Source organism: Oratosquilla oratoria, chromosome 41, assembly GCF_046742065.1.
Source record: "Oratosquilla oratoria isolate Oo_2021 chromosome 41, ASM4674206v1, whole genome shotgun sequence".
Lineage (NCBI taxonomy): Eukaryota > Metazoa > Arthropoda > Malacostraca > Stomatopoda > Squillidae > Oratosquilla > Oratosquilla oratoria.
This window is the reverse complement of record NC_134817.1, coordinates 7,328,736-7,344,241: the sequence shown is the minus strand read 5'-3', so window position 1 is coordinate 7,344,241 and position 15,506 is coordinate 7,328,736. Positions and strand designations below refer to the sequence as shown.

Here is a 15,506-nt window from a genome sequence, read left to right as displayed (position 1 = left end):
TTTTGTCTCGGCTTTGATTTGTGGGGTTATGTCTCATGCTTGGGTTTGTGGTGATGAGACAAGCAGCTCCAGTCAGGTAGGTGTCCGCATTGTCCTGACTGGAGCCGCGTGGAAATTCTACACGAGGGACTTGAGAAGAAGATGAGAAAAACTGTGGAAGCTGCACATATCGTCACCAGGGAAAACTACAACGACAGAGGTGGATTTACATGCCTTTCACAAGCAGCAAGTGTCTTGGTAATTAAATCAGTAGCCAAAGGGAAAATCTGATACATCTACTCATAGCTTGACGGGTTCCCTCTCACTACGAGTATAAGACTTGTGGTCTGATTGTAGAGCAGCAAGTCCTCTGAAGAAGACCAAGTTGGTCGCAACGTTAGGGCAATAAACTCTATTCCCAACACATCTTCGTTTGACCTTCCCCACCCAATTCTCTCTCATTTGTCTTAAATAATATATATATATATATATATATATATATATATATATAGACACCAAATAGCTGTAGACGTATTATTTTGACTAACACTGAAGTTCGCGGACTATATTCCATCTCCCTTTATCTATCTATTATTATATTTCGTCCCCTTCTATATATCTATCTAACCATCTGTCCATGTTTTCAAGAGGTGAACCTCCACTCTTAAGTTTCAAGGACGAAGTGCCCTGAAGAGTCTGTCCACGAGGACTCGAATCTTTACAAGTGGAAACACCCGAAGAACTCGAAGAACTCGAAGGAATCATCCGCGGATGACGCTACCAACCAGAACCTCCCAGAACCCCTAGAACAACACCAGAACCTCCAGAAGTACACCAGAACCTCCAGAACTAGTCCAGAACTCCTCAGAACCACCCAAGAACCCCCCAGAACCTCACTAGTACGTCGCCAGAACTCCCCAGATATTCGCCAGTACCTCGCCAGAAGTCTCCAGAACTCCCCCAGAACCTCCAGGAACCACCAAGAACATCATCGGGACCTCCCAGAACACACAGAACCACCCAGAACGACCCCCAATACCTCCGAGATCCACCCAGAACATTACCAGGACCTCCTAGAACCTCTCAGAGCACCCAGACCCCTCCTGAAGGTCCCAGAGCCACCCCCTGCCATCCTCAAGGGAAGATAAATAAACTGGTCACGGCGATAACCCGGCAACCAAGATCTTGTGTGACTAAGAAATTCGCAGTTTAGATAAACCACCCGCTTCCCGATGACAGCAACACTGTTTTCTTCTTCTTCTTCTTCGTTTTCTTCTTCATCTTCTTCTTCTTCATCTTCTTTTTTCTTCTTCTTCATCTTCTTCTCTTTTTCTCTTTTTCTTCTTCTTTCTCCGTGTTATCTTTACTCTCCTCTGCCTCTTTACCATGCTCTGTCTACTCTCTTTTTAAGCTTTGGACCCTTTACCGCTCCCCCCCCACCCGTTCCATCCCCCTACTCGTCTAAGCAAATTCATTCGTGTGACCTAATTTTTCAATAAATTCTCTCCCCTTCCCCTTCTCCTTCTCCTTCTCTTCCTCCTCCCCTTTTCTTTCATTTTCTCGTTTTCCCTCATTTCTCTTTACCCTTGTCTTTCTTTCCTCTCCTTTTCCCTCTCCTCTCTCGCCCTCTTCTCTCATTCTCTCTTCCCTTCCTCTCTCTATCTCTCCTTTCCTTTCCACTCTATCTCCTCCTCTCTCTTCTCATCTCCCCTTCCTTCCTCTACCTCTCCTGAAAAAAATGACTTGTTACATCCTTCCTCTTCTGCAACTTTCCCTCATTTTCCCCCTCTCTCTCCTCCCTCCTCCTCGGCAGGAAGATTATGCCTTTCATTGATGATGTGATTGTCAGTATTGTTTCTACCTATGGCATACCAGACGGTCCTGACCCCCTCCCTCTGTTTGCCGCCAGACGATTTCATTCTCCGTGGCGTCCCGTCTTTCGCGATGGGGTAAGTTATCACCTGAATTTCAAAATCATTCTCAGCGTTGAGGTTGTCAAACTAATATACAATAAATCTAGCTTTATTAGATTAGACCTTTTTTCATCGTAGAAGAGTAATGTCAGGAATAGTGATTATAGTTAGTTTGTTTAAATTTTTGGGTCAATATTTTGTTAATTTTAGAAGTCTTATGCAACGTCGTAACACCGTAAATAGGTACCAAAGCTGCATCGTCTCTCCAGGGGACAGTAAGGAGGTCCTGCAGTGGACAACATGAAGTCTAAACACTTTAATGAGTGGTCTCTTGCAGTGCCACAGGGCAGTGTCTTTGCACCAAGTCTTCAGTGCCAGAAGGGCACTGTGGACCAAGTGATCTGCAGTGCCAAGGCGTGCCATGATAAGGTGTGTATGCTGGTTGACAGCATTCTATGCTGCATCACGTCTAGCTGTCAGGATCAATTAGGTTTGTTGGTATGGTCGGTATGTTGTGGTAGGCTATGCGATGTTGTGTACAGCCGGATTCGAAAGTTTGTGGGTGTTTATTGTTGTGGGTTATTCTCATGTAGCGTTTGTTGGTCTTAACGGATGCATTTGAAAGCTCATGGTGTGTATATACGCTTAGTTTAACAATGTGCTACCATAGTCCAGGGTCTAAATGATTTGCCTGTGGAAGCAAAAGACTTCATACCCACTCACAAGCTGTCGGAGGCCGCCCCACCTCACCCTAAAGTCGATGTGGCCGCTCAGGTAGTAGGACAGAAGTTTTGCCTTGCGAATTAACAAAAACAACAAGAGTAAACAACTACTACTGCTACTACTGCTGCTGCTGCTGCTGCTACTAGGTCTTAAACTTCTACTACCACTAGGAATCCCCAAGTGTGTGGCACTAACAAATTGACCTGACTGTTGTACCCTCGAAAACAATCGTCGTCTCAAAGCCACACAAGTCGGAGTTGAAGCTGGTCATTAATTCTGAACGAGGAATCTGTACCCCTACAGGAGCCTCTCGAGGACAACGTGAGGCATAAAGGCTACAAACAGTTTGAGGTCTCAATGATGAATAGTGTGTTAAACATGGCGAAACATTATGAAAATCGACAACAGATTGCTAGCCGATTCCCATAATGTTTCGTCATGTTTCATCTATCTTTGGACAAACATGGGAAGATCGTTTTGTCTTTCCACATGTGAAGAAGGACAGTAGTACGAGATGGTCTACAAAGATAGAAGTGCCGGTAAACCACAGCCCGTGACAACAACGGCAAATGTGTTAAGTCATGATTTGTTATTGGATATTCGGGGTCTTGTGCCTCTTCCGAAATGCCCAGGAGTCGCATGACTGGCCCGTCTGCCACGTCATGGATTGATTTCGTGTCGGTCAATGAGTAGTTTTGGATAAAAGGATTATCACTAATGTTCCCTCTAATTTTATTTTATTTTTATTTATTTTATTTTATTTTATTTATTCTTATTTATTTATTTATTATTATTATTATTATTTTTCTGTGATTGTGCGCATAAATTTGCTTGTGCGATAAGTTTGCCTACGCTGAAAAGTATGTGCGCATCCATGCGACTCACCATCTGATCATTTAAGCAAATACGCAATGTAAACGCTAAAGTTAGAAGAGAACGAAATAAAAATCAATTATTGGTCTGATGGTTGGCAAGTAACCATATTTTGTAGAGAATTTATAAGTTGATGTTTAGGAGGAACTTCTTTACTGAATGGATTTTTAATATAATTTGAAAACTTTGTGTGGGCACATTTTTCTTTATGCGCGCTAGTTATAAAACATGTACGCGCGCACATGCGCACAGAGGGAACGTTGGTTATCACACTGGGCTATTTTTCCTCCGACATTCTACCTCCAACCTCCATTTGAATTACTAGAATATGTCTTCTCTTAGAGAAACCTAGATTTCTCTAAGAACATTTCAACAGTATAGGAAAGATAATTTGATATTTGGAGATTTGAACAATGAAATATTGTAACTGAACTCGTTTTTATTCATAAGAACTTTCAAATGTCGTCGATGGTAAAGCCCAATGTAATAATCCCTTAAGTTAACTGTGACCTGTTGTATGGAAATGATCCAGTTTATATACAGCCTGACCTGGCTGTATACAAATATACACACACACACACACACACACACACACACACACACACACACACACACACGCACGCACACACACAGTAACTCGGTGGCGCGGTTGTTAGAGTACTGGATGCCAGTACGGAGGTGCAGCAGTACCTGGTTCGAATCCTGCCCAGGGCCGAAATTATTTCGGTATCGCTGCGTTTCGGTTTGTTACTCCAACTCTCGTGGGCGGGGAGTTGGGTGTGTGTGTGCGTGTAAGGTCATAGCATTACCCATAGATCGGTCAAACGAGCTCTGAGCTCTCTTCAGGGAGGGAAATAGCTGTCGATCACGAGTCCAACAAATGATTCAAAGACCAAGGTGAATACACACACACACACTCGATGGCGCGGTGGTAGAGTTCCTGGCCGCCACTACGGCGGTCCGGGTTCGAATCCCGCCCAGGGCTGAAATAATTTCAGTATCGCTGCGCTGCGAGTCGTTACTCCAACTCTCGTGGGCGAGGAGTTGTGTGTGTGTATGTGCGTGTAAGGTCACAGCCTTACCCATAGATCGGTCATATACGAGCTCTGAGCTCTCTTCCGAGAGGGAAATAGCTGTCGATCACGAGTCCAACACGTGATCCAAGACCATGGTGAATCACACACAGGTCAAAGCACCCGGTGGACATTTTTAGACTATTAGATAAATGACGGGATGCAGTGAACACGATTTTGGCTATGAAGCAGAACTAGGTAAATGCTCACACACGCACACACTACACACGCACGCACACACTACACGCGCGCACACACACACACACACACACACACACACACACACACACACACACACACACACACACACACACTGAAAAAGAACAGCTTTCCTCACAGAGTAATAGACAGTTGGAACAAGTTAGATGAGAAAGTGGTGTGTGCAAAAACAATACTTGAATTTAAAAATAGTTTAGATAAAATGAGATATGAAGACGGGACACCACGAGCATAGCTCCCCTTCCCGTAAAATACAACTAGGTAAATACACACACATACACACACACAACTTCAACGAAACGGAGAAAAACACAAACGTTTCATGTTTGTATAAACACGTTTACAAGCAAATTGGCCCGAGTGGTTCGGCCTACGCGAAGACTTCATAACCATTTGCGAACTACTCTGCTGCATTAGTAGATTGTCCACAGCTGCAGAGTCTTTCTCCCTGAATGTTGAGAGCAACATGAAAGGGGGCCCGGGTTTTGGGTTCCAAAATGGAGACCTCATTTGCCTGGTCTTCCAGTGTAGGAGACTTACGGTGGTATTCTTAAAACATAAATCTTTCCCTTCCAAGGATTGATATATGATTTATATAAGGAAAGAATTTTTTTAAGAATACCACTGTAAGAATCTTACGGTGGTATTCCTTAAACATAAATCTTTCCCTTCCGAGGGTTTATGTAAGATTTTATATAAGGAAAGATTCATTTAAGGAAAGAATTTGATTTAAGAATACCATCGTTAGGTTCGAGGTCTGGAAACTAACTGATCCACACGATTCGGGGCCGTGAGAGGAAGATGAACAAGCCACCAGATCTTGAACTGTTATTGATTTATTTATTTGTTTATATGACACTGCTTCTGACCCAGGGCAGTGGACAAAATGCAGGGATGACCCGTCATCCAGGAGGTGCCAAGATAAGAGGGAGGGAAGAGGGTGGAGGGGGGTGGAGTGTGATAGGGTTGGAATGGGTGGGAGTGTTTTTTATGCTTTTCTTTTTTATCCCTCTCTTATGAGGGGGGGAAAGCATTTGGTATATGTATGTATATGATTATTGATTTATTATCATTTGATATGTATGTGTTTATGTATCTATTCATATTAGTTATCTCTTTATCTTATTTACGATCAAAGTACAAATACCTTCCCATATGGACTCCGGTTCTCAGGTTGAGAGTAAGGGCTCCAATCTTACCAATCCCAGTCGCCCCTAGAAAGGGACCTCAGGGCCCTGGATAAAACTCAAAGGGGCCCCCGTCGTACTATATGCAACGAAAAGGGGCCCTGGTCATCGGGCCCCACGTGAAGGAGGGTCAAGAGCCCCTGTGGGCCTCTCCATAGCCGCCGCCGTCGCTGACACAGCCACCTCGACAGCCGCCGCCCGCGGGGCTCTCTTCACGCGTCGCCGCAGATTGATAAAGTGTCATATGAGAGATTTGCCCAAGTTGACCTGATGTGACCTCGGCGGGTCATAAAATTGGACCAAGAGGCGGGACGGAACGTGACGAGCGTGTGTGTGTGTGTGTGTGTGTGTGTGTGTGTGTGTGTGTGTGTGTGTGTGTGTGTGCGCGCGCGCCAGCGGTGGGAGGGTTCATAAGATATAGGCTTTTGTTTAGGTCGATAATTATAGAAGATAATATATTTTTTCATAGTCATATTGGTACTAACAAATGTTGAAGTTAGAAAAATAAAATGAGAAGTAGGTGCATACTAAGGCTAAAGTCAAGACTCGTCCTTTGAAATTAGAATAAATGTCTATTAATAAAGAAGCTGAACATAGAAAATGGATAGCAAGAAGTAGGTATAAGGTCCCCCGCCAGTTTCCATCACTGACTGTAGTCGCTTCTGCTCCTCGTTAGGTTTTTTGTTTGTTGGGGATTAGACTTAACCTCGATTATCTATTCAGTTCTAGTTAGTCCTACGAGTGGTGTGTGCGGTTGGGGGAGGGGTTCGAATCCTGAAGGGGTTAAATGGAAAATGTGTTGCGGGGGGGGGAGAGGGAGATGTTGAGAACTTTTGTTCAAGTACTGTAATATTCATAAATTGAGATAATCCACTTTCTTCGAATTTGTTGTGTTGTTGGGATCAACAATCAGGAGTGTGCTTTACGTATACACGCAACGTTGGGACACACACACACACACACACACACACACACACACACACTCTCTTATGCCCGTGTGTCTGTGCCTGTCTGCCTGCCTCCTTCTTCACATTTCTTATATTGCATGAGTATTTCTCGTGTTTTGCTGTCTATCATTCTATCTATCTGTGTCCGTATGTGTGTCCCTCAATATTTAATAAAAATCCTGAACGAAACATGTCAGGAAATCTGTATTTCTACAACATTTGTTGATTTACACTTTCAAACAAAAGCCACTTGATGAAAATTAACATTAAGCTTTTAAGTAGTACTCTGATGACAACCATAATAAACAAATTAGATTAAGTGCCCATACATTAAGAAGAGGATCTAATGAAACAATATCAAACCTATGTTTACCTATGGCGTGTCTTAGTCATAAATGTTATTGCATGTTCACTTCCAGAAGAATTGGGTAAATGCACCTTAGGAAAGAGAGTATAAGTAACGAGATAATCGAGCTTAAATTGTTACTATAAATAGGACCGTCGGGGGCATTGTCATGATGTAGAGACTGAGGGTGGTGAGCGGCCGCTCTGGGCGTCTTCCCCCGTGGGATTTCAAGAAAGACGATCAGTTGAGTGATGATGTAAGTCGGGTTGCGTGTTTGGCGCGAATATAATTATCTATTTATGTTTATAGATTTATTTAGTTATTTCGTTAATCAATGTATCTGTATTTGTTCACTCAATTTAGTAATATAATTAGTTGATCAATTTTTTTTTCTGTGTTTATTTTCTTTATTTGTATACCTATTGATAAAGTTATCTATTGATTTATTTTTACTTTACTTTTTTGTAAATAAAAACTACGCATTTGGTAGTAGACTGTGTTGAAATATTAACAAAACTCAATAATGGACAGCATTCTAACTACGCACGACGTTTGTTTTTAATCTCCTTTTTCCCAGTATATTGGATGTTAACATATAGATTCTATTTGTATGTTATTTGCAGTTGCCGAGAAATCTATCGTAAAGAAACGACATATGTACTTGATAGACAAACGTCCTACAAATACAATAAGGGCTCCGTCCTCTCATGCTGATTATTTAGATATATAGATTCCACCTCCAGGGGCATTACTTGCATCAATGGATCGTATCTTCTCTCTCTCCCCAGGACTCTTCCTTAGAGCAAGATGGAGTTGATTTGTCAACTCATCCACCATGACCTTGATTTGTGCTTGGGGTCACCGTGAAATAAAAGGTAGAGAGTATTTTTTTTTCGTGTGTGTGTGTGTGTGTGTGTGTGTGTGTGTGTGTGTGTGTGTGTGTGTGTGTGTGTGTGTGTGTGTGTGTGTGTGTGTGTGTGTGTGTGTGTGTGAAGGAGAGAGAGATACCATTACTGTACATGGACACCTAATCTATATCCTGCCATTATGAATCTTCAACTTGTCGAAGTCCACTACCGAACAAAGGCCTCACTCAATCTTATCTTGGAGTCGCACGATTGTGCCAAGCTCTGCCACGTCTCTCTCTCCTTCTTCTTCTTCTTCTTCTTCTTCTTCTTCTTTCCAGCCCCCTTTTTTTCTGGTCTCTTTCTCCATCTCATGGCGTCCGATCAATTACACACTTGTTCTATTTGCTGTCATCCTTTTTGGCAACTTGTTCTGTCCAGTTCCATTTCTGTTTCTTATTCGCCTCCACGCACACACATAAATCTATATTTGATGCATGTGAGACAGATGAGTGATAGGGTGGTGAGGTCAACACAGGGAACTGTTGGAGTTTTTTTTACTGACGTTTCGTCCTTACCAGGCTTCAGAGTACTCTGAAGAAGTCCTCATGTGTGTGTGTGTGTGTGTGTGTGTGTGTGTGTGTGTGTGTGTTGTATGTGTATGTGTGTGTGCGCGTGTATATATATGTATATATATATATATATATATATATATATATATATATTATATCACAATAAAGTAATGTCGTGGCACATTAGTAAAATAAACTTTTTAACCCACAGTCGGAAGAGGGTCACAGTTGGTGATCGAAATATACAGAACGTTCGACATTAGTGTCTCCTTTTTCCGACTGTGGGATAAAAAATGTATATATATATATATATGTATATATATATATATGTATATATATATAAAATATGTGCGTGTGTGTGTGTGTATATGTGTACACACATTCCAGCCTTCTATCGTACACAATAGCCCTCTTCCTGTCTACCATTTTTTTCGAAGCGTTGATCTCTCTATTGCTCCTTGTGCAATCTATAAATTGGATCAGATACGTAGATCAGAGTTGGGATTACAGAGTGATTGTAAAATTTTTGTGTGAGACGGGTTTATACAGTAAAGTCTACGAATTTATTAACAATTTTCATTGTCATCAAGTTTTGATATTTTTACAAAAAAAAAATTGTGTTAATGTTTTTTTTTATACTTGCTCAAATATTATATTTTCACGAGTGATTCTTCTTTTCAAATTGTACATAAGAAGATAAGAATAAAGGAGAGTGCAAGAGACCATGAGGCCTACATTAGGTAGTTGCATGGCCATTACCAACTGTCATCCACCATCCATCAAGTTGTCTAACCGTTTCTTAAAACAACTGATAGTTTCAGCGCTCACTACATGGTTAAATACCGAGTCTGTTCCATTCGTTGACCACCCTATTAGTAAACCAATTCTTGCCCATTTCTTTCCTAAATCTAAATTTGTCCAGTTTAAATCCATTATTGCGAGTCCTGCCCTGTTGTCTTAATATGATGACCTTGTTTGTATCAACCATGTTAAGGCCTTTGTGAGGTCGTGTGCACTTACTCCTGTATTGGCAAAAAGAAAAAATATTTTTACAAAAAATATATATACCATATCTTGTCAAAACAAATCTCGGGATAGTAGAAGAAAAATACATCACACTCTGAGCAAAAAAAAAAAAAAAAAGAAAAAAAAACCCAGCTTATCATAAAATTCAACGCCTTCCACAGGGGGTGGGCGTGGGGGCGTGGGGGTGTGATAGAGTGTGGTTGACGACTGACAGGACCGATTGCTGGGCGCGAACAAGACAAAGGCAAACCGGTCGCCTTGCCGTGGCGTCAGACCCTAAACTTAGAGGCCCAGAGGACGACGGGCTAAGAGGAGCTGCTGGGCCCAGGAATACTTTCATGGTCAGATGTTCATCATTGAGGCTAGTGATAACGTATCGAGAACGATTAGAACTTACTCCCTTTTTTTTTTTTTTTTTTTTTTTTTTTTTTTTTTTTTTTTTTTTTTTTTTTTTTTTTTTTTTTTTTTTTTTTTTTTTTTTTTTGACTGCTAGACAGAATGTCTTTTGATAATAGTGCATGTTTCCTCTTCCAGTTTCACTTTGTTTGTTTGTTTGCACATTTATTTGTTTCTTCGTTTTTTGTTTTTGTTTAAATGTTTATTTTTTGTTTTGTTGATTTATTGTTTCTATTCTTTTTGTTTCTAATTATTTTTTATAATCTATAATTCATTTGCCTGTGCACTTGTTTATCTATTTATTTATTCATTTATTTATTCATTTGCTTGTTGTTATTAGTTTATTTTGTTTTGCTGAATTATTATTTTGTTGTTACTTTTGTTTGTTGATTTATTCATTCATTATTTTATATTCTTTACTAGCTCTTGTCAGGTAAGACGGAGTCCATTTTTATTTTATTTATTTATTATCTTTTTTAGAAATGTCTGTTCAAACTTTTCCTTCAATATGTATGTGCGTGTGTATGCGAGTGTGTATTCACCTCGGATCTGCTGCAGCCTCTTTTCGAGACAGCCAGACACCACCCTACGGCAGTGAGCTCAGAGCTCATTATTAGCAGATCTCTGGGTAGGTCTGAGACCACTCACACTCCACACACCGGGAATGCAAGGTCACAACTCCTTGACTAACGTCCCGTACCTATTCGCTGCTAGGTGAACAGGGGCTACACGTGAAAGGAGACAAACCCAACTTATCTCCGCCCGTCCGGGGAATCGAACCCCGGTTCTCCGGCTTGTGAGGCCAGTGCCTTACCAATCCGCCACCGGATTGCGTATGTACATGTGTACTATGTATGTACATGTGCACTATGTATGTGTACACGTGAGCATGTGTGTATGTGTGTGTGTGTGTGTGTGTGTGTGTGTGTGTGTGAGCACTGTGTGTGTGTGTGAGCGTATGTGCATGTGTGCGATGTGTGTGTACACGTGAGCGTGTATGTGTGCACTGTGTGTGTGTGTATGTGTGCGCGCGCGCACTTGTGAGTTTGGTCTTGGATCACGTGATGGACTCGTGATATTAAACAATGTCTCTTCCTGGATCTTTGACCTTACACAGACGCGCATGCGTGCACACACACACACACACACACACACACACACACACACACACACCACCCCTATTACCCAATGGGGACAGTAACGGCTTTCAGTAATGGTGAAACTCAAGTGAATTTTTTTTATCAGCTTAATTGTATTTGATTTTGAACTACATGAAAGTATTCAAATGCAGTTAAAGGATCTACGCTCGTGGAATCCCGGCTCAGAAGTTGTTAAAACAGCAAACAAATTATTTGGCTTCATCGGAAGAGTCTTCGAAAATAAATCGGAAAAAATATTGCTAAACCTCTATAATTCCTTGGTCCGTCCCTATCTCGAATACTCTGTACAATTTTGGTCCCCATACTACCAGAAAAATATTAACAAACTAGAAAGATTACAACGGAGAGTGACCAAAATGATACCAAGGCTGAGAAATCTGCCGTATGAAGAAAGACTCAAAAACCTAAACTTATTCTCCCTCTCAAAAAGAAGAATGCGAGGAGATTTGATTGAGGTTTTTAAAATGTTCAAAGGCTTTGACAACATTAATGTCAAAGATTACTTCTTATTAGACCAATCAAATACAAGAAGACGCCACGATTTCAAAGTAATTGGCAAAAGATTCCCTACGAACGAAAGTAAGCACTTCTTCTTTAACCGGGTTGTCAACGTGTGGAATCCGCTACCTTCCACTGTCCTTGAAAGTGACACAATAACAAAATTTAAAAATCGCTTAGATAAATACTTGGAATCTAATCCGCAAATAAAATATTATCCTTTGCAATAAAAGATATGACAACCAGACATTTAATCGCAATTGGATTAATTGGATGGGATAGTGATAGCAGTAGTGTTAGTTCATCTTCTATAGCCTAGTTGCCCTGTTTCCTTAACTGTAATGTAGTTTAGTTAACACAAACAGCCTCGTTAGGGCCAGTAGGCCTGCTGTTGTTTGTTCTTCCTTTGTGTTCCTTAGGTTCTCATCAGTAGGGCTTGAGGTGATGGCACACTAAGCTAACATGCTACTTGCTATTGCTAATTTGTTTGAGTAGAAACAACTTCGGTTAGAATGATCTAGATCTCCCTCTTAGTTCGTCATTCAGTTTCTAACTATATGACGCAAGAGTAATTTGACAAATATGGAAATTTGAAAAAAAAAATCGTTACTGAAGTCGTTCCTACCCAGACTAAGTAGCAAAAGCAAGTAGCATGCTAGCGAGAAATGCCTAGCGTGCCGCCAAGGCTCTTCAAAGCAGGGGTCGCGACCCAATACTAGGTGTACGCTTTCGCTCAGTGGTTGGCCACGTGCCAAATAGATATTTTAGTACATTGGTTGGATAGATTAATTACCATTATTATCGCTATCATCACCATCATCATTATCTATATCATCATGAAGTTCTTGTAAACTACAGTTTATAATAACATCGTCATCATCATCATCATCATCATCACCATCATCATCATCATCACCACCACCATCATCACCATCATCAACATCATCATCATCATCATCATCATCTTCATCATCATCATCATCATCACCACCACCATCATCACCATCATCAACATCATCATCATCATCATCATCAACATCGTAGTGTTAGTAGGCCACTTTTCATAAATATACGAGAGAGACAAGAGAGAAACTAGCAAGCTTTTAGAATAACAACAAAATCTAACCAGTTAGGGAAAATAGTCACACCTGCCATTATCGGGATTGTAAATGCAGTACAGCACAAATTGGTAAAAACAAAAGTACAAAAAAAGTTGATGCACTTGTATGTAAAACTTGTGTTTGTTGATATCCTTCAGGTCCTTATCTTTTATCACTTGTTGTCTGTGACCAGTTCTTGTCCACCTGTCAGCAAACAAAGACAGTTTCTTCAACACCTTTGTCCGTTGTTTGCATCGATCTGAAATTTTATATTTGCGTCTGTGTGTGTGTGTGTGTGTGTGTGTGTGTGTGTGTGTGTGTTTACCTGCTTACCTAGTTTTTACTTAGTTGTATATTACGGGAAAGGGGAGCTAAGCTCGTGGTGTCCCGTCTTTGTATCTCTCCATATCCAGTTTGTTCTTAAATTCTTGTATTGTGTTTGCACAGTGTTTTTTTCATCCAATGTGATCCATACAATTACCACTCTGTGTGGAAAGCTGTTTTTTTCAGGTCCCTTGTATAATTGTCCTTTTAAGCTTCTTTCCATGTCCTCTTGTGTTTCTCCTGTGTATATGTGTGTGTGTGTGTGTGTGTGTGTGTGTGTGTGTGATTCACCTTGGTCTTTGGATCACGTGTTGGACTCGTGATCGACAGCTATTTCCCTCCCGGAAGAGAGCTCAGAGCTCGTATAACCGATCTATGGGTAATGCTATGACCTTACACGTACACACACCCCCAACTCCCCGCCCACGAGAGTCGGAGTTGCGACTCGAATTGCAGCGATTCTGAAATAATTTCAACCCTGGGCGTTCATGCGCGCGCTTATGCTAGTGTATATTGAATTTACCTAATTGACAGTAATTGTAGTATACAGGAAAGGAACAATACTTGTTGGGTCCTTCTCCTTCTCATTAATTCATCATACCTAGCGTCAAATACATGTATAGTTCCACCTTGGTCTATATCCTTAATTTCCAATTACCATATTTAAAAATTAATTCATGGATTGTTCCAGTGTCTGTATGTATGTGTGTGCGCGCGCACGCGTTTTTTTGTTTGTTCTTATATTACATGCGTGAGTGTGTATGAGCGTGTGCGTGGGTGACTGCGTGTGAGTGTGTGTGTGTGAGTGCGTGCATGTGCACCCTAAAAAGATTAATAAAAACAAGCGAGAATTTTGCCTCGCAGCTGTTTGGGCCCTGCCCGGGAACCCTTTTCATCATCGTCAAATGAAATGAATGAAAACAAAAGAATTTTGGACCGAGATCATGAAAATATTGCATATTTCCTCATCATGAATGAAATTCTGTAGACAGTATTTGTTTGCACTGTCCTCCTGTGAAAGGATTATGATTGGTTCCTTAATAAAAACGTTTTCTGTAATTGAAGTGAAATCACCAAAGAAAACGTGTTTTTGTCTGTTGATAATGAACGTTTGTTGACATGACAATAAAAATGTTAGTATTTCTATGTGAATGAATATAAACAAATATACTTACACTTAAATGGTACGCCAGCAGATGTATAGGTATCGACAGAAGTATGATCAACTTCATTTTCGCTGTATGTAAATATATATATTTTTAGTTTTATAAGTTAAAAAAACAAAACACTATGACACAAATGAAGTCTTGCCGCTTTGACGCTTAGCCATTCCGATCACTCCGAGGCATGTTTGTTGATGTGCAGTTGATCATTTCTCACACACACATACACAAAAATCACACAATTCTCACAAATAATTATAACAATTCGTCTCGTCCATGGCCATTTGTGACGGCTGGTGTTGTTGCTGTTATAGGCCGAAGGATATCAATTCGTCAGTTCGTTGTCGTCTTCGATGTATATCAGATGGCACGAGTAGGTCTTAGATTTTCCGTTTTCTGTGAGATAGTCTGTGAGAGGACTTTGAGAAGCACCCATAACTTAAGTCCTGGTCATCCCCAGGAACGCTCACAATACACACGATCCCAAAACACGAGATGAGGGAAGAAGTTTGGGAGGTAGTAAAGGTGAATTAGGTAAAGTCACACAGGAATTAGGTTCTAATATTGACTAAGTGTGCCGTTTTGGGGGAATAGGGGGGTGGGAGAGAAGATCCCGCGACCTCTAGCACTTCCGTGGCGGTGTCAGGTCAGGTCAATAACGTCTCTTCCGTGCACAAGACGCCAGCGTCACCTCATCTTCGAGTGGACCACCTGATAGGGTTCCTCCTTCGTCAGGATTTGGAGAGGAGCTCCAAGACCCTCCTGACAGGCCGCAGGGATGTGCGACAATAGCGGGAACTCGGAGGAGACTTCTGCAGCCGCCACCGCCTTCGTTGGAGGAGGAGGACGAGGAGGAGGAGGAGGAGTCTGCAACAGGGTCAAGCGTTGAGGACTGGAGGAGGAGCACGGGGAGTAGGAGATGACAATGGTGTAGTATAATAAGAGTAGAAGGCAGTTGGGATCTGCAAGCGGAGGAGAAGGAGGAGGAAGAAGACGGGGTGAGAAGGAGATGGAGGAGGAAGAGGAAATGGAGGAAGATGATATAACATTGGGCTTGTGTAGGAGTAGGAGGAGGAGGAGGAGATGGTGTTGACAACGTAGGAGGAGATGGAGCAGGATATAGGAAGTGACAGTTGACGGGAATAGGATGAGGAAAAGGATG

The 15,506-nt window shown here is 41.4% G+C and overlaps 1 protein-coding gene across 1 annotated transcript in view; it reads right to left on the bottom strand.

Annotated features, from left to right (window-relative positions):
- The window catches only part of LOC143021106 (uncharacterized), an 85,173-nt gene extending 70,002 nt beyond the window's left edge, over positions 1 to 15,171 (bottom strand). Inside the window, exon 1 of the mRNA XM_076178391.1 lies at positions 14,357 to 15,171. Coding sequence (XP_076034506.1) covers positions 14,357 to 14,413 — 57 coding nt within the window. The 5' untranslated portion in view covers positions 14,414 to 15,171. The remainder of the gene's footprint in view (positions 1 to 14,356) is intronic.
- Between the last annotated feature and the right edge of the window lie 335 nt (positions 15,172 to 15,506).